Consider the following 20,255-nt stretch of genomic DNA (forward strand, 5'->3'; position numbering starts at 1 on the left):
ATTGTTTGCCACCGAGAAGAGCCTGGCTCCATCCTCATGGCACTCACCCTTTATATATTTATAAACATTAATAAGGTCACCCCTCAGTCTCCTCTTCTCCAAACTAAAGAGACCCAGCTCCCTCAGCCTTTTCTCATAAGGGAGATGCTCCACTCCCTTAATCACCTTTGTTGCCCTACGCTGGACCCTCTCCAGCAGTTCCCTGTCCTTCTTGAACTGAGAGGCCCAGAACTGGACACAATATTCCAGATGGGGTCTCACCAGGGCAGAGTAGAGGGGAAGGAGGACCTCTCTTGATTTACTAACCACCCCCCTTCTAATACACCCCAGGATGCCATTGGCCTTCCTGGCCACAAGGGCACAGTGCTGGCTCATGGTCATCCTGCTGTCCACCAGGACCCCCAGGTCCCTTTCCCCTACACTGCTCTCTAATATGTAATTTCCCACCCGATACTGGAACCTGGGGTTGTTCCTGCCCAGATGCAGGACTCTACACTTTTCCTTGTTGAATTTCATCAGGTTATTCCCCGCCCAACTCTCCAGCCTGTCCAGGTCTCGCTGGATGGCAGCACAGCCTTCTGGTGCGTCAGCCACTCCTCCCAGCTTAGTGTCATCAGCAAACTTGCTGATAGTACACTCTATTCCCTCGTCTAAATCGTTAATGAATATATTGAATAATACTGGCCCCAGTACAGACCCCTGAGGCACTCCACTAGATACTGGCCTCCAACTGGACTCCGCACCATTGACTACCACTCTCTGTCTTCTCTCCTTAAGCCAGTTTGTAACTCACCTCACTACTCTATTGTCTAGACCACACCTCCTCAACTTAGCAACTAGGATGCTGTGGGAGACTGTGTCAAAGGCTTTACTGAAGTCAAGGTAGACCACATCCACAGCTCTGCCATCATGCATCCACCTTGTTACATTCTCATAAAAGGCTATGAGGTTGGTCAAGCATGACCTACCTTTGGTAAAGCCATGCTGACTGCCCCTAATAACCTTCATAATGTACAGCATCAGAAGTGCCAAACGTGGCCTTTGGTTTCAGTCATGCTTCCAGTTTGCGCGTAGCTTACTGTGACATTAATTTCTGTCATTAGTGACTCATAAATGCTGGACAGCTTCAAGAGGCCTTTGCGATTCTGTTGCTTGTGGGTACCTAGAGTACCTGTGGATGCTTAAAATGATAATGTTTTCTCCCCGTATAAATAGAGATACCAGAGGCATGTGTTGCCAGTGGCTCCAAGCCATTCTTTATTGAACAGAGAACTTTGAAATTCTGTTTGCTTTTCTGTTATTCCTAGAAAATAGCTGGCTCTGTAAGTCCTACATGATTGTATTTCATTTTCCCCACAGATTATGATTTATCTAATTGATAAAGTCCTTCCTGATAGCTATTTTGTCAATAATCTCCGCGCTCTCTCTGTGGATATGGCGGTTTTCCGAGATCTTTTACGAATGAAGCTTCCTGAACTGTCCCAGCACTTAGACACCCTGCAAAGAGCTGCTAACAGAGAAAGTGGAGGTAGGTTCAACAGAAAATGCTATTAAATTCCTTTTTGCTGTTTTTTTCATCCAACTGCTGGTCTAAAACCAGTTCTTTAAATGTTTGCATGAGTTTATTGCTTGGAATATGTGTTTTAAATTGTTAAAGATGTAGGTTTCCATTATTGATAACCTTAACATAAATAGGTGGTGCTCTTGGGAAAAAATAAAGGGGAAATAATTTGGTCTCACCATTAACTGCAAACAGAATTGTGTTGACAAGGACATGAAATATATGGAGTGACAACACTGTAACGCACAGCTTAGTACAAGGGCTACCTTGAAAAGATTGTTTCTTCCCTTAGCTCAACATACCCATCCTACCATTGCTGCTTGTAGTTGCTGCCTAACACAACTGTTCTGGGAAGACTTACAATGTGAGAGCCAGTGGTGGCTGGTTAGTATTATTTTTTCACCTGGATGCTTAGCGTTACACAGGTGCGAAACTCAGAGGTACTTCTTGGGTTACTGTCTCAAAATTGGCTTTTTGTGTGTGGTTGGTGGTTTTGTGGTTTTTGGTTGGTTTGTTGTGTGTGGTGTTTTTTTTGTTTGGTTGTTTTTGTTTTGTTCCTGGTATAGCTTTCCCTCCAGACTTCTCTTAAAGAAGATACAGCTCTCTTATTTATTTCAGAGTCTTTCAGAGAGGATATTTTTTAATTTGGATTTGTGTTTCGGATTTTCCTTTGATTTTTGTTTTCCCAGTCTGTGAGCTCAGTGTACCCTGAGATCTTAGAAAAGATCTGCTACTGTAGTCCATGTAAATAAACTGTGACTGTGCCCAAACTGTATAAAACCAAACAAAGGGTAACAAGGACGTATTTGCTGTTTGAAAGTGTTTTCAAAGGCAGCAGCCTTTTTGGTCATGGCCTTCAGTGCCTCGGTTGGTACTCAGATGGACAAAGTGTTCTCTCGGCATAACAAGAACGCGAAACTTCAGAGTTTCAGGCTCAAATACTAAATCTTCTTTGAAACTTGACAAAAGGAAAACAACGTGTTACAGTTACTTCTGCTAGCTGGCAGTACGTTAGGATTTTAAATTAATAAATAGGACTTTACAGAGGCAGTGAGGCAGGCACCTTAAATTTCATGGTCGTAAAGACTTCTTGTGTCATCAGTTTCTGCAGAAATGCAGTGCTTACTTTTTTTTTTAATAAAAGCTTTTAGCTTATATGGCTTTGGGGAAGGAAAAACAATCTTTCTGATACAAGGAAAAAGAAAAAAGTGGTGGTGTTTTTCAGAGTTTATGGTCCAAAACCGATGCTGCTGCTTTGAGTTTTTTGCAGTGCAGCAGAATGAAAGCGTGTCATTTTTCCGTCCTTCTTTTTCTCAGCTTATCTTTGGGCAGCTGCAGGCTAAGTAAGTTTTGGGCAATAACAGAGGTACTAAAATGGCTGGTGGATTTCAGTACACAGTTTATACTCCTTGTAAAATAATAATAAATTACAATTACTTTAAGCTTTTGTTTTTTTATTTCAGGAGGCTATGAACCCCCACTTACAAATGTCTTCACAATGCAGTGGTTTCTGACCCTCTTTGCCACTTGTCTGCCTAACCATACAGTTCTGAAGATCTGGGACTCAGTATTCTTTGAAGGCTCTGAAATTATACTGAGAGTAGCTTTGGCCATCTGGGCAAAGTTAGGAGAGTAAGTGGTCATTTTTATCTGATTTTTCTATTCAGTATGAGTATGTGTGTAAATTATGTGGCTCTGAAGAGCATGTTCTCAATTCTAAACAAGATTCAATCTTTTGAGAGAGTGATTCTGCTTTAAAAAAGCTACGCAGAGTGTCTCTGTGGCTTCCCCAAAAACATGCTTCTGACATCGTGTCAGAATGGGCGTGATAATGACTTGTCCCTTCCTGCAGGAAATGTCTCCACTTGTTTGCATTGTCTGTGTATAATGTCTTCATGATAAGCTAAAACGTTGGTCGGTCTTTCCAGAACATAGACCTCTGAGGGAGCTGGTAAATACTCTATGGAAAGACACACAGAGAGACATGAGGGTGAGTGGGTAATTTAGTTGAGTACCTGAAGCTGAGTATGTTAATTCTATTATTTTCACTTCAGGAGACTTAAAGATTTGAGCCCCTGGGCTATACCCCAAGAAAGAGTTCAGTTCTTTTTTGTTAAGGCCTGCAAACACATTTTCTTTCCCAGCTCAGTTTCTATAGAGTCCTTTATGGCCTTGGAAACTCACGACATAGTAGAAAACACAGGAGGTGGTTAATTCTTCTAAACTCCTCTGTTGTCATAGCAAATACTGGCTTTCCAAAGAGTGGACAGTGCTCCTGGAGAAATGGGTTTTGTCACTGACTTCAGTGACAAGTGTGAGCTGTGACAGGTCGAGGAGATGTTAGTTCAGCTGGAAACTTTTTTCAGCTGATGTCAGCAGCTGCATAAATTTTTTCTTGTGATGATATTAACACTTATCTTCCTTTTTTTCCCTGAGATTGAACCACTGGGATTTATGTTCAGCTCTGTCTTTGGAGGTTTAATTTCTTTTTTTATGGCTGAATAACTTAGCACTGCAGGCCAGTAGCATTGTAAGAGACTTTGCTCAGCATATTTAATTTCTTATCTGAAGAATAATAATTAGAATAATCTCCTAGGAGCTTTATTTGTTCAGCTCATGAATGAAACTTGCATGAATCATTTGCATTACGATTAAGCTACATGTAGTCCCTTTGTGCTCTATTACTGTGTACTATACCTTTAGATAAAAGGTCCATTGCAGTGGGTCTCTGTGCACTTAAAAGCTGTAATTAAAAATGTTTCAACTCATAACATCATAAAAAAGTCATTGCTTTGAAGATTTTGCAATGTAAATTAAGGCAAACATGAAATGTGTTTTACATAAATTGGAGGAAACATCATGAAGAAATCTATAAGAATAGATGCAAAAGAATAAGCTCATCACACTGCACACCTTGTAACTATTTTTTGTGGGGAAGGCGAGATCATCTGGCAGATTTAGGGGTAATTAACAGAAAGGGACACTGGAGTGGTAACTAGGGATCCAGAAGAAGATGAATCACTAAAACTGAACAAGAATTGAAACTCAGTAAGCTTGTGATTAATGATTTCAAATGAGATAAGGAAGTAAAAGGTGGGGTACTATGTCTTTGCTGGGAGAAGATTGTGATTTTGTTCCTTTCTTCTCCACTAGGAATAGAACAGGGGAATTTAAAAAGTTGGGCCTGGAACAGTGATCATGGTCTCATGATTTTCATACTTCTCAAGATTATCTTTCTATACATGAAAATGGGGTGAGAAGTGCTTTTCCTAAAATGTGGGTGGTTCCATCACGCTTCTGTTTTGAGGGAGACTGAAGGAATGGGGGGGGTTAAAAATAGATGCAGTAGAGAAGGCATATGTGGAGGTCATGAGAGACTGAAGGTATCAGGGAAGGTAAGCAGAAAGTTTGTGATAATTTGCCACATACCCATTGTTTCTATGCTTTGTCTTTTTACTGCTTAATCATTCTTTTAGCTAAACTATGTTAAGATTCCAGTAGGAGTTTCATAGTTCAGTGGTTGCTCTTGATTGACAGTGAAGATCAAGGGAAGCTTCCTCTTCTAATCCTTAGGAAAAAAGACCATGTACTTTTTTTTATCATTATAGCAGCTGTATTTTACAGGGGAGGCTACAATATGTAGCCAGCAGTACACATGTTTGGGATAGAAGTTGTACAAATTTTTCACTTGACAGGAGAGGATGTTTAGTGCCTGACACTAATGTATGTAGAACAGCAACTCACAAAACTTATTACTCATATATCTCTTCCTCTAGCTGATACTCTGGGAGTGATTCTTTGATTTTAGAAATCCAAAGTGTGGAAAACTAAAACAAAATGACCAACACCCCACCAAAAAAAACCACAAACCACCAAGCAAACCTCAAAACAAAAACAACACCAAAACAACATCAACAATCAAAAAGTAAAACCAACTTATTATCTTAATTTCCAAATAGCTTTCACAAGTATGCAGGATATGAGTGAATTTTCCTTCGTTCTGCATTATGTGAGTTCAGCTCTTTTGAATACTATGACATGTATAAATACATCTATATTTAATGTACTCCATATGAATGTTTTCTGGCTAGCGAATATCTTCCCATCTGACATAAAGACAGTTCAACCAGTGAATTCGCCCAAAGAATGGGTGATGAGGCAGTCAAGAAATATTTGTGCTCCTTTTTGGAGCTGATAGGAGAGCTCCCTTGTGCTAGTAGGAGGCAGGATTTATTGATTCTTGTGCTGTAGAAGTGAAAGAGGCACAGGTAATAACCTCCCTGGACACACATGAATCCTTCACCATAAGCAGTCAGGACAGTAAACTGTGCTCAGTACCTCCTTTTACTGCACTGGTACTTCCGATGTGATGTGCACAGGTTTTCTTTTAATTTGAAAGTGTAGGGAGGAATGCAGTAAACTTTGCAACTAAGGTGACTAATGGAAACACATATTTCATGATGCCAGAAAATTTGTTTTTGTTTTGGAGGTGTATAATCACATTAAAATAAAAAAACCCAACGTGTATTTTGATGTAGGCAAATAGAGTGTTGTGAAACTGCAGATGAGTTTTACAGTACCATGGGCAAGCTGACCCAGGAGATGCTGGAAGACAGTCTGATTGACAGCAACGAACTCATGCAGGTGAGTAATTGTGATATAATTATTGTTTGTATTTTCTGTGCATCCGTTAGGTGCCTAATTCTAACGTATTACATTTTTGTTCAGATACTGCAGAAACCTAAACTCTCCCAAGAATAAAAGTATAAGGTAACTGAATTGAGCTAGCATGTCAATGAAACAGAGATGACCTGCAGTTAAAGCTAAAATCTAATCTTATACATTAAGTATGGAGAACAAGTAGGCTTCATTTGATAAAAATTGGTTGTATGTTGGTAGTTCAGAGTTTGTTTTGATACAGTGTCCAGTTGGATTTACACAAGCAAGATGTAGAATCTTTTAGTAGTCAGAATTTTTAGGGTGTTCTGTGTTTGGGCTGGTTGTTTATGACATTGTGTCCTTTTCATTCTGCAGATGCTGGGAGATGAGTTTATTGAGTGAGAAGGGAAAAAGATATCCTTCATGATTTAAAAAATAAAAGCTATGAATAGTTGTCAGTGAACTATAAACAAAGACATCTGTAGATAATTGCAGTCTCTGAATTCTTAAAGCATACGTCATTGTCTGAGAATAAAGATCCACATTGTTCTGGGAATAGGCCTTTAGTGTTACAGCTGTGATTGTATTGATATGCACTTACACTTTTAAACTTTTTTTTTTCTGATAACCTTGAGGTGTTGTCTACTTAGATGTTTTATGAAATCTTCGTGCTACAGTTCTGGAACTTTGCTTTTGATGAGTTAGAGTACAGTGATTAAATGGGTGCAAATACAGAGCACATAATCTGAAAATAAAGTCAGTCTCACTATATGAAGTTGGATGTGTTTATTACAGTAGTTAAGAGATGACTTCTGTTACCCCTTTTTGGAAGCAAAACTTGTCTGTCTGGGATAATACATTTCAAATTGTCAGGTGAAGTACTGCTCTGAAGTAAAGGATCAGTTTCAGATTTTTTTTCTTTTGTTACTGCTATTGTTTTGTTTAATGAGGGAGCTCTAGGAATGAGAGAGGTGAGCACTGTGGCTTTGTTTTGCTTCAAAAATGGCAATACAGCTGCTCAGAGGTACTCCATGCTGTTTAAATAGGCCTTAAGGTTTCTCACAAGGCAGCTCAGAGACTGAGGATGCAAGAGGAAGGTGGCCCAAGCTGACGCCTCCTTGTGTTCACTGTGTTTCAATTCCTGGTCTCAAGTGCAGTACGAAATCAAGATGTGGCATTGGTGACAAAGAATAATGTTGGGAAAGCTGAAGTGGGCTTTAGTGACTCAGTGTGGATTTCTTTCTTCGCTGTTGTGTGTAACAGAGATAAGGCATAGATATAATAACTTACTGGTTGGAGGAATGGAAGGATGACTTTGTTTTCTTAACTGTTGCAATTACAAGTATACTAAACTATCAGTCTTCTTGTGTTTCAGTAAAAAATAAGCGCTTGGTGCAAAGTATTTGTGTATTCAAAGCATACATGTGTATTTTGTGACATGGACAGGAGCATTAAGGCAGGATAACATTGCCATTGGTATGGAGAATGTGGCTGGTTTAAATTTTCTGTGCAGACAAGCAGAGTGTCTGGTTTATGTGTCCTCTTAGTTGAAGAAACCATGCTGTAGTTTAGGTAACGTTCTTCAAGGCAAAGTCAGGCACTGGCAGTATAACCATCTCCATCTGAGGTGTTCACTCTGTACCAGAGAGAATTAGGCATTACCAGAGTTTACCATTAGGAGATATGAATGGCACCATGTGTCTGGCTGCTGCATTTGGACAATTTTCTCAGTGTTGGAGCAGAAAATAAAGAAATATGAACCACTGCATTAATGAAAGGCTCCAGGCTGCCTGAAGACACTGTTTTTTAAATTGCTTTACTTTTTTCCAGAGGAGTCAGCCAGAGATGTTTAGACGGCTTTGTTTTCAAAATGTTCTTTTTTTTTCTAATTGAAATCAGAATGGTGAATTTACATGTAACACTTTTTACAAGGTGGCTCATGAATTAGTATCCTACTACAGGAAAGGATTAATATCCTGCTCAGCCTTCCCTACCTATTTCAGTAAAGGTTGCTGGAGGCAATCAGCTCGCTTTTCTTTAGACTTGCACAACACATTTACATCTGAACTACCTGTCCAGGCTCACTTAAGCCAGTGAAGAGTAATCTCCACCACTAGAAAACAAATTGTGCTCTAAAAGATCTGTTTCCTTTGGGAGTTATGGCTGATCCTTCATGGGCAAGTGTTGACAGAGCAGATATCTAAAGTAGCTCAGAGGACTCTCGTCCTCATTCTCTGCACCAGCATTTGTAGTTGTTAGACGTTTATCATTAAAAATGCCTCCCTCCCATGCAGACAGTACGTGTGCCTGGCATTGAGGGCTTAAAGCTTTTGCAGATTCAGTCATTGCATGGCAGGAGTTCTTACATGTTGTGTGGAGGAATTGGAGGAGCGAGCAGCCCTACAGCTTCCTCCTTTTTCAGATGGAGCAGTTTAGGTAAATAAAGGGTAAGTGCTGTACACATCAAATGCTAAACCAGATATGTATTCAGGACTAGAATTTAAACAAATACATTATTCAGTATTGTCATTTTTATTGGCCTATTGATAAACTTTGGTTCTAGCATGGAGACAGAAGGCTTTAGGTGTCTGCAGTTATTCCAAAGAGTGTGTGCTAGATTAAGTATGGACTTTCATGCCTTCTCAGAAAGTGAGCACTTTTGTAAGCAGCTACACGAATTAAGTTTGTATGCCTTGAAAGATTGCAGCATAGAGGAGATGAGAAGCAAATGGGAAAAGGAGAGTCATCCCTGTGTGTGTGCTGTGGTGGAGGGGAACAGGGCTAATCACTCCATAGTACCCTAGAATTTTAGACTGTCTACTGTAGACAGTTACCCTGGTTTGATTGTGTTCACCTTTAACTTTCTGCTTGATTAGCACTTTGTTTTCTTTTGGTTGGTGTTTTTTTTTTTTTTTTTTGCTTTTTTGTTGTTGTTGTTTTCTTATTGAAAGTGAAAAGAGTTAAACTAGTGTGGGGCAGCTCTTGAGATGTGTGGCTGAGCTGTCTGCAAAAGCAGTGATCCTCTTTTGGAAGCCACAGCCCATCACCTTCTGGATGGTGTTCTGATGAGGCTGTAGGTGGCTTTGTATCTTTAGTGTAAGGCAAAGAACTGACTAATGCTACTGACTTAGGGTGAGAAAAGAGGTTTTTTCCCCTGTGTCTTTTCTTGTTCTCAGAATGTGTCTCTTATGGCCATAAATAAGATAATAAGTTTGGCTGAATCAAGCTTCATATATGTAGGCTGTTTCCCTCTGGCACAATTTCACCAGGATTAACCAAATCACATCCAAGGCTGTGTGCAAACTAGGAGCAGGATCCTCTGAAACATTGTTGTGAGTAGACCACAGCTGTTGATTGACAGTATTTTTAAAAATTTCTATTGGAACTTGCATCAGCATAAAATTTGTGTGTGTGTGTGTGTGTGCGCCCAGCTGGCAAGTGAGATCTCCAGTTATAATCTGATAGCAAATAACTGAGCTAAAAATGTAGATGCTAAATGAAAGAAATTGCACAGGATCTGGAAGAGACACAGATTGGAGACAGGCAAAAGCTAAAACCATAATCTAAAACAGTACATGCAAGGAGTAAATGGAGGACTCTGAGTCGACTGTTTCACTTAAAGGGTAACTAGCATGTGGAACAAGTTACCTGAAAAGGCTGTTGACATAAAGAGTAGAAATAAATTCCAGGCACACCTCCTTTTCTATGAAGGGAGAGAGTTGAGACATATGGGGAAATAATACAGGAAAGTGTGGTGGAGATCAAACAAACAGGCTGACACATTGGGCCAGAGGTAGGTCTTTCTCCAGATCGTAAAATTCCTTCGTCTGGTAGACTGCCGGGATATTGCTGCTCAGGCCCTAGACAATATTTCTCTTTCACAGTAGCACTTTCCTGGAGCAGCAGAGCCTCAGTTCATGCTCTGGGTTTTTTAGACATCCTCTTTGTGTTAGAGTCTGTGTATGGCCCGAGCTGTAAAGGCTTTTTCGCACAGAAGCCTGTTGAGCTGCACTATTGCCCTGTGCCTGGTCCAGCCAGGAGTGTCCTTCCCGATCCTCCTTGCTTACAGTATTGCTGTTTGTGAAGCGTTTTTCTTCTTCTTCTGTTAGAAAAAGTCTAGTACTGAATTAATGTTTGCAATTTTCCTTAGTGTATTTGGCACGAACAAGGCACGGTTCAAGAATAGATTGTGGAGAAATTGTTCAAAATTTCCTTTTGTCTTAATTGAGGCTGTTTGCCTGTGAAAATGTCACTGACTTAGTAGCACAGGGAAAAAAATGATAAATAAGTGAAGATTTCCTGTCATAGCTAATGAGAAATTTTTACATTGCTGTCTTTCAGAGGGCATTTCATTTTCAAGATTGGGAAAAGCTATAATATTTCAGATAAACTATCTTTTCTTTTTACTTCTGACATTGAGACTCTCAATGCATTGTGTGTCAGTTATTTGGAAGTCCTGAATAGTTCAAAGTGTACAAAAGCAAGGGGGGAAAAAGGCAACTAAAATAGATAAGAACAAATCAACAGAGATATTGCAATGAGTATGATGTGTCTTTATGGTAGGCTGGCTGGTGATACACATTCTGTTATTACAAAATGACTTAAAGCAAAAATAACACTGAAAGCTAATGCTTTTGCAGCACTTTGTCTTCTTTAACTCTGAGATTGAAGTAAATAAAATGTATTCAAGTTTTTTGCAGCCTTCTTTTAAGTTCTGGGGACTACATGTTGAGTTCAGAGAGTTGCAAAAAGTTTTCTTTGTTCACCATAGAACAAATTTATTTGGAAAAAAAACCAACCACAACTACTCCTCCAAAGAATACCGCAAAACTGCCCCCCCCCCCCCCCCCCCCCCCCCCCAACAACTATCAAAAACCAGAAACTGAGAGGGGAAATATTAGCTGGATAATGTTGGGTCCTTCCTCTTTGGATGTAACTTTTGTGTTGAAGTGATTTCCTTTACACAAGCTCTTGGGGCTGCTCAGGTGAAGTGATGGATGAATGGATGGATGGAATATGGGTATACAGTAAATACAGTCCACATGAAGTGAGGATCTGCTCCTTCCCGCCTATGGTGGTGTCAATACCTTGTTGAATACTTGAGCAGAAACATAGGTCTTCTGGAAGATCCCCAAAACCTCAGTGATGCATTTATATAAGTGAAATCATAATTGGAGGAGGAGGATTTCTCATGTGCTGGCAAGGAGAGGATTGACAATGATTATTAAGAACAGGAGTTGAAAAGGGCTCTACCTCCCATGTTATCAGCTCCATTTTTTTTTTTTCTCTGAACCATATATTTTTCTAGTGAGTCAGTCTTTATTTTTCTTACAAGAAATACTGACTGAATTGTAAAACTAGACCATTTCCATTTTCTTACAGCAGTTGAGAATGTGCTGCCTTTGATCCTGCAGGACAATGAAAGTCTGTTCATGGAGAAATCTTTTGTGGGCCTCTTCATTAAAGCAAAAATTTTTAAAGCTGCATTTTTTTTTTCCCTAGACTGTTTATACCATGGCTCAGTTTCCCTTCCCACAACTGGCAGAATTAAGGGAGAAATACACGTACAACATTACTCCTTTTCCTGCAGCAGTAAAATCAACTTCACTTTCAGGGTAAGTTTGAAATGCTCTGCTTATGGGATATAGGGTTATTGTGTACCCTACATAGATAGTGAAGACAGGTGACATCCCCCCTGGTATGCTCCTAAAGAAGATAAAGATGTTTGGTAATGATCACATTCAAAATGTCTCTTTATTATTTCTCTTATGTTCTCATTTGACAGAAGGCTAGGCAGAACCAGAGACAGTGATGAGGAGAATGACCTAGATGATGAAGACTCAATTGCCAATGCAATTGGCTGTCTTGGACCCTTAAGTGGGTTTTTGGCACCAGAGTTCCAAAAGTACCAAAAACAGATGAAAGGTAAGAGTGTTTTTGTTCATTTTGGAAAATGTACTTAAGTCTGCGTAACCTTGCAGAACTCGTCTGTAGCTTCCTCTGAAAACTGCTGTGAAAATTGTATTTTATATTCACGTAGAGATTACTGCAGGTATTAAATGACGTGCTCTGCGGTGCATGAAGATGTCTTCAAAGTCAAGTTTGAAGGCTGTATGTATACAGTAAATACGGGTTAAGGATTTGGCTATAGTAATAGTTAAAAACCCAACCCTGCAGTGTTGCCCACCCACAAAAAAAGCAGCACATGTGTCGAAAAAAAGTCCACCCTAAATCCATGCTTATTTCCAAGAAAGCTGTTGGGTAGTCAGCATTTTCTGAAGAATATACGTGTAACAAATAATTTGACTGTTATTAGCATATGTGTGGCTAATATTGGAACTTATCAGCCATGAGTGAATTCTGCAGGTCATTTCACTGCCCTTTTGGCCAAACCTTCAGACTGTTGTGTGTTTTGGATATGTTCACATTTTCTTAAAAACTGGATATGATTTAGGGTGTTCTGACAAAATGTCACTATTTTTCAGAGCTCTCCATGTTGAAATAAAATCTCTGACACAATTGTACACTCAGTTGTGCAAGCTCTACAAGCAGAACAAAATTCTGATCCATACAAGAAAAGCAGATTATTTATTAACTTGCAGCAGCCTTTATTAAATGATATTGGATCAGCAGTGATTTTTATATCCTGGGAGAGGCTGTAGTTATTGATCCCCAACCCACTCCTACCCTCCTCCCAAAAAAACCCAGACTGGTGTGGACAGTCACTGTTATCTGATTACACATCATCAGATTTGTGGCTTGTTTTTGCTGAGACCTGGAAGTTGCAATTTTCCTCTTGATTGCTGTGGCGTTCTGTTTTTTTCCCTTCCTGAGGGGTTGTGATTCTCTATCTGCTGCTTCAAGCTCACACTTAGTCAGAACATCAAACTGCTGCTGCAAACTAAGCTGAAGACAAATATCCCTTGAAAAAGAATTATCCCCTTGACCCCGGACTGCTAATTTGGTGGCAGAAACAGCTGTGGAAATAAATTGTGCTGCTGCTGTTGCTCTGCAGCTGTTGATCAGGGATGCTCTGGAGTTCCCTGATCCTCAGCTGCTCTGTGCTCATCCTTTTTGCTGCTACTGGCAGCTTTCTCCCTGGAGTGCTGTAACTGTTTCTTGATGCATCTTGCTGGTATTGCTAGGTTGGTTGTTTAACCTCAGACCTGCTTGACTGTATTTGCTAACTTGCGCTGTTAGCCTCCTCTTTGACCAACAGAGTGTCTTTAATAACAACTCTCTGAATTACTTTATTGATGGTTTGATGTACTTTTGGGTAATTGAAGAACTGTGCTTATAACTTGGCATCGCTATGTTAATTGAGTTTTGTACTCTTTAAACTCTGCTCAAACCCTTGCTATTCTTAAGTAGTAAGTGGTTCTAGAAATGTAATAGTTTTTACTATAAATAATGCAGCTTCGTTAAATATGCATATTATAATAATTTTAAAATTAAAGACTACACTTAAGTAAAATAATAGGAAGCAGACATAGACATCCTTTGTAGATATTCTGTGGAACTCTTGAGTATCCCAGTTTACTCCTCATCTCCGCTTTATTCCCTCCCTGTGCAGATCAGAATGAAGAACAAAGTCTGGGTTCCAGTAACATTGCAGAATTGAGTCCAGGAGCAATAGACTCTTGCCGAAGCGAGTATCATGCTGCTTTTAACAGCATGATGATGGAGCGTATGACCACTGATATTAATGCACTGAAAAAGCAATATTCTAGGATAAAGAAGAAGCAACAACAGCAGGTTCATCACGTGTATATCAGAGCAGGTAAGACAGCAATACGTGCTTCATTTACTGATGTATTACAAGCTATCTTCATCATAGGAGAAAAAGCAAATAACATTATTTTATATTTAACCAAATAGACAAAACAAGAGAGACTGATGGAATATATAACACATTAGTAATAAAGTGGGTACCACTTCATACATACAGTTTGTAAATGAGAAGGTGATGGTTTTTCTTCTTTTGTCAGGATCCGAAGATGATGACCCTGGGATTTTTTTAGGTCCCAGGAACCAGCTGAACAATGGTATTTAAAAGTGTTTTTGCTATCTGGGTGCAATGTGTTGATCTCTCTGATTAAAAACTTTAAATCTTTGGCATTCTTGGCGTTGACATACTGATGCACAGGAAAAAGTGAAATGAGGAAATGAGTATACTTCAGACCAAGTGGCAGGTACATTCCTAGCTGGTCCATATTATCCTCACTCCTCTGAGATCATCCCATCATGGCAAATTATGCAGCTGAAGAGCTGGCTGAGATGTCCCATTGTGGCTGACAGTTCACCTAGCTTAAGGATACTGCTGTGAGGATTGAGCTGGACATGAGTCCGTTATCCAGCATTCCATGTTACAGAGTCTGTTTCTGCAATTGGCAACCACAATAATGTGGGGTTCATGTGCACAGCGCAGGTGAAGGATTTGATGGGTGTGCAAGCTGAACACAGCCCACCCCACTCAGTCCTCCCCACTTAGGTGTCATCTTTCTAAGTCAACTTCGAACCACGCAGATGAGTCACTGTGGAGAATCTTTATTCCTCTTCTGGATTCTCTAAACTTGTCCTAATAGGAACATTTGAATACCTAGAGCTGCAATTTTTCCGTTAACATAATTTGTAAGGATTTGGGTTTTTTTAATATTGGCAAAGTATTTGCTTTGAACAAAGGCTGTAGCCAGCAGAAACCGTGCAAACAGGAAAATGTTGATTCCCAAGGATTGCCAACCCCTACTCTCCAAACACAAACCTTTCTAATCTTACTAATCATGATATGGGGCTGGGTTTGTTGTTTAATCAAACTGTCATCTAATTACCTACTTCTGAATGCACTGCTCTGGTTTAATAAGAGGACCTAATAGAAAGAGTTGTTGTGGTTTATCTACTAAAAATACATTGGTTCATTCTCCAGTCACATAAGCCTCATGGAGGGGCTTTTTTGACTGACTTGTGTAGGGACTGAATTGCCTCCCACAGTTGGAAGAGAAATGGAGGGGAAGGATCAGAAGCCAATATTAATGTTAAGCTATCAGTTACAGTGCAATTCCAGAAATTGAGAAGCTATTTTTGTTATGATTTATTTTCATGGTATTCATGGCTCAGGACTTACCCATAGGTAAGAAGCAGGGAGGGAGGACATGAAACATTTATTGTAGAAGTTAGAGCTTTGTGTTTGACTCCAAGGGGTAAGAGAAATTCAGTTTTTGGTTTTGTTTTAGTTTAATAACAGTTAATCCTAGAAACCTTTGCTATACCTCAAGAAAGGCATCCAATTTGGTAGTGGATCCTTAGAACATAAAGTTTTATTGTTCTTTAACAATACTGTATTTCTTTTAAACACTTTCTTTCAGACAAAGGGCCAGTTACCAGCCTCCTCCCTTCTCAGGTAAACCATTCCCCGGTGATAAACCACCTCCTTTTAGGAAAGAAGATGAAATTGAATAACAGGTCTCTCAAAAATGCTGTTATTCACATCCCAAGTCATGCTCCAGGGAAGATGTCTCCCATTCCCCAAGAAGATCTTAAACCAAAACTGAACTCTCCATGGCGCACTCACATACGAGTTCATCGAAAGAATATTGCGAGGGCCAAAGGACAGCTGGGCTATGGGGACACCATAGGACTAATAGATGAGCAGAGCGAGAGCTGTAAAACAAATAGTTCTGGTGCAAAGGAGGAGACTTCCAAACAGTCTGACTTTGGAGAAGGAGAAGAGGGTGGTTTGGATGACAGGACTACTCGAAAAGGTGACCGACAGGCGTCTGAGCCAGTCTCCATGGATGGCAGCACAAACATGTCAGTGGTTCAGCTAAAACTGGAAGCACTGGAACTCACCTCGGATAACACCGCTGCTGAGTCAACATCCCATCAGCCCAGGCAGCCGCGTTTATCAGAGTCCTCCAGCTCATCCAGCGACAGTGGAAACCTGGCTAAATCTCCCCAGCCTGGGAACCCAAGGCCACAGGTCTTCAATCCTTTTCCCAGTGTCAAGCCTCTTCGAAAGTCAGCGACAGCCAGGAATTTAGGGTTGTATGGCCCCACTGAAAGAACGCCAACTGTACACTTCCCACAAATGAGCAGAAGTTTCAGTAAGTCTGCCAGTGGCAATAGTGGGACCAGGAAACGATGACGTACTTAACTGGCACTTCTATTTCTAACAGCAAGAAAAAATTTGTATTATTTTTTCTTTTTTTTTTTTTTAATGTGTGTGTGCGTATGTGTGTCCCAAATTGTTCCTAATCTAAGTTATGGGGACAAAAGTGGTTACCATTTGTATAAATATGTGTCTTTGAAAAGTGTGCTCCTGTGTCATTATGGGATAGATTAGTGAAGATGCACTCTGGCACCCTATTGTGGATTCTGGTTGTTCTGTGGTAAAATAAACATTGAACTGCAGTGTGAAGCATACAGTTTCTTTAACTCAGACATAAAAAATCACCAGCTGCCTTTAACCCCTCAGCCCCTCATGGTTGCCTCCTGTCTCTTTCAAACCTCAAAGGACAAATTGTCTGGCGCAGCAGACAGGTAACAGCATTTCTATGGCTGTTGCACAGCTTCCCTGTTAGACCTCCTGTTAGACCTCCTCGCCATGCTCTGTGAGAAGCTGGAGAAGCCATGACTAATAGAAGCACAAGCAGCCCTGGCAATCAAAAATATCACTTTGTGTCCAACGATTGGCCATCTGGCTTCAGACATTCTTAAGCAGTGTTTTGTGCTTCTCTTCCCGCAACTGTCCTCTGCTCTGCTCATACTGGTTTTGATATAAATGTAATGGATGAGCATGAGAATAGCAGACACGAATCCATACACAAGACTGGTTTGCTCTCTTTCTGTTACATATGTACATACATACATTTCTGTTACTACTGCAGAGCTGCAGCACTGCAAAATTAGGAGTTAGGTACAACTATATGTGTAGTTGTATGAATATTATGGCACATCTTTGCTTCAGTGGATTTAAAAGCTATTATGTAGATTACAGACTTGTAATTAAATCATGTTTGCCAGCTTAGCAGTAGGTAAAATATATGAATGTTCCAAGGTAGTGTAGGGTTTTAAATTCGATAGAGTGATTAGATACTTAGGGTGCCATTTATATTTGAAAGCAAACACGAGCCACTACATAAGTCGGATGGACCTATGGGACAGCCCTGGGCTCCCACAGCTTGGGTCTGATTTGGTGTGGAAGAGCAATGGCAAAGCAATAAGCTGAGTGTTTACTTACAAATTAAAAAGCAAAACTGGTAAATACCATATGACAAGTAGTTTTGTTTTTTTTCTATACATATATGTATTAAGCAGGCAGGCAGAGAAACTAAATATGAATAATTTAACTACAGATTTGCAAAATCAAGCACTCCAAAAAGTTCAGGTTTCTCTAAAAATATTACAGCTCTGCTGAATTGTGTGTATTGACTGTGATTCATGACCTTATTGCTTCCAAGTTTCCCGTGACATGAAAGTGCCATTATTTTAAGCTGGAATAAAAGCAGTAATGATGAATCAGCCCCATTGTATGTAATATCTTACTTCCTCTTTTAAAATTCTTTGTTAAATTTGAAAATTAATATATCATTGTCTATTTATTAATGTATACCCACTATAGGATGTGATATCAGTTTTACTATACACCATAACTTATAAGCTGTACAATATACCCTGTTTATTGTTGTGGGGCCAGTTTTATTTTGTTGTTGTTTTATACAAGTGTATGCATATAAAATATACAAGTATGAACACTATAAATATAAATCAGAAGTAGATCAGATCTTGCCCCTACCTTATTTTCAGGCTGTAGTAGTATTGTCATTAATGATTATTTATAGCGCTAAGTATATTTAAAATAATGTAGCATTTAGTCACAGATCACGGACTGTATGAGAATTGTTTCTGATTGATTTAGAAGAAATGGACTTCTCAAAATCTTACTGTAAATCATTCTCCCCAGTTTTTCTGAGCTTCAGTGTATCACGCAGCTGTATACTGAACAATAAATACTGAAAAACTAAAGGACTGTCATTCTGCAACAACTACTTAGATGTCACAAGTATGTGCATGAATTTTCACCATATTAAGATGTGATTAAGCAATGGAAAAATTGCAGATATTTGTCTGGGGGAAGCAATGCCAATAAAATACTAGTTCTAGCAATTCAGACCAAATCAATAATTGACCAGTGTGCTCGGAGGGGCTTGTACTCTACTTGGGCTATTAGGATTGAGGTGAAGGAATGATGGTGACTCAGTGCATTAGTTTGATGCTGTTTGCTGCAGGAAGTTTTTTTCTAAGTACCGCTGGATGAGAAAATTGAATGTCAATTTAGCTGTCCAGTATCTCAAAGGGTGTTCACTCTCTGCTTGAAATCTTTGTTGAACACACAGCAAAAGCAACTTCTTCACTTGATACTGAGGTGGAACATGAAGACAAGATCCAGAGAACCAGGAAACTCCAGAGAAGTTTCCCATTATTTTTCCCTAGATAATCTCTTCAGCAAATGAGGTCTGGTGATGCAGCTGTGCTAAGAAGGGTGGCATTCTGCACTGGGGATCATGGAAAGCATGGTGATGGGACTCTGTTGCAGAAACCTCTGCATTTTGCTCTCCTTGAGGCCTCTTTGTCCTAACGCTCTCTTCCATGCTGCTAAATGACCTTTCTGCTTGTTGTTTTTTTTAAACTCGAAGCAGGAGAGGCAGGAGTGCTTTTCTTCATTGCAGCATTCAGTAGTTTTTGCAAGTGTTCCTCTCTACATTTGGCTGGTGCTTTCCCTTTGTGAACTGCAAGCCCCTGCTTGTGTTCACTGGCTGTGTGTTTGATGAGAGGTTTCGGCAAGATCAGAACATCCATGCTGGGCAGCTTAGCCCAGCATCTTTCCTCTGACCTCTAGTGTCTGAAGCACCTAAGAAAGGAGTCCTGTAGGAACACGGTGCATGCAGGAACAGCCTTCCCTTGGGGCAGCCGTCCGATTTTGTCAGGGCTGTGCACATCACATGCAGGTGGGGTGGAGGCCAGGCCAGCAGCTCAGCCACAGCAAACCAGCGGTGTGCACAGCAGGGACCACAAACAGTGGTTTAGTAGTGAAATTTCCTCCTTCACATGAAAAGACTAATAATAATGGAGACATGGCCAGGAATGAAAAGAATAATAAACACCAGAAAATGTGAGCCTGTAACAGGAGCTGTCGCTGTGACTCCTGCTGTGTGCCGGTTTGCCTCTGTGGTCTCTGCTTGCACTTGGAGCTGCGTGTGGTTCCTCTCGCCCAGGCTGACCGGCCTCCCCGTGCTGGGAGATGCCGCAGGACTGGCCTGGACGAGTCCTCTGAAGGGACAGAAGGTGGGAAGAAGCTGGAAATCCTCACAGGCCCTCAGAGAGTCACACATGGCTGAAAACCTGGGTCCAGTGCTTCACACAGCCCATGCAGGACATGCAAGCAGCAGCTCCTGAGCAGTTTTTCAGCCCTGTTCAGACACACACAATGGTGCCGATCTGCTCCCGCTGTTCGCTGACCATAATGTTCCTCTACCACATGTGTCACGTCCCTTGCTTTCCCTTCCTAACAGCTCCAGTGGCCTCTCCAAGTGACAACATTGGCCCAGAGTCCAGGGCAGGAGCCAGTCAGTGCAGACACACCACAAGGACACCTGTGGAGGGAAAGGGTTTGTCCAGCAAGAAGGAAGGAAGTCTCTTCTTAGGAAAGGTAGGTAGCGTCTCTAGCGACCACCCAGCATAGGTACAGGAGTGCAATGTTAAAACTCTGAAAGGCCAGTGATTTACAGCTCACCTGCAATCAGGCACGTGTGCTGAGGGAGAGGAGAGCTGCGCGAAGACTTACAAGCTGTGGACTTGCAGTTCCCGTCACCAAAAGTGGTCTCAGGAATCTTACAATTGTTTCACAACTGGGCCGTAAAATTGCGCTTTCCTTACTCTCTTAATAACATCTTCTCATTAAACTGGCTTTCTTTTATTAATTTTTTGTCTTTAATAAATGTAGTTCTATTGCTCTGTTTTATATACATCAAAATACAGC

At 40.5% G+C, this 20,255-nt stretch overlaps 1 protein-coding gene across 1 annotated transcript in view; it reads left to right on the forward strand.

The window, feature by feature from the left end:
- The window catches only part of TBC1D30 (TBC1 domain family member 30), a gene marked incomplete at its 5' end in the record, with an annotated part of 55,104 nt that extends 38,403 nt beyond the window's left edge, over positions 1-16,701 (forward strand). The window contains 8 exons of the mRNA XM_080363208.1: positions 1,360-1,528; positions 3,025-3,193; positions 6,100-6,205; positions 11,723-11,835; positions 12,006-12,145; positions 13,794-14,000; positions 14,209-14,265; positions 15,583-16,701. Of these exons, the coding sequence (XP_080219334.1) occupies positions 1,360-1,528; positions 3,025-3,193; positions 6,100-6,205; positions 11,723-11,835; positions 12,006-12,145; positions 13,794-14,000; positions 14,209-14,265; positions 15,583-16,361 (1,740 nt within the window). The 3' untranslated portion in view covers positions 16,362-16,701. The remainder of the gene's footprint in view (positions 1-1,359; positions 1,529-3,024; positions 3,194-6,099; positions 6,206-11,722; positions 11,836-12,005; positions 12,146-13,793; positions 14,001-14,208; positions 14,266-15,582) is intronic.
- Positions 16,702-20,255: the final 3,554 nt, after the last annotated feature.

This window comes from Nesoenas mayeri (assembly GCF_963082525.1).
Source record: "Nesoenas mayeri genome assembly, chromosome: 1".
Taxonomy (NCBI): Eukaryota; Metazoa; Chordata; class Aves; order Columbiformes; family Columbidae; genus Nesoenas; species Nesoenas mayeri.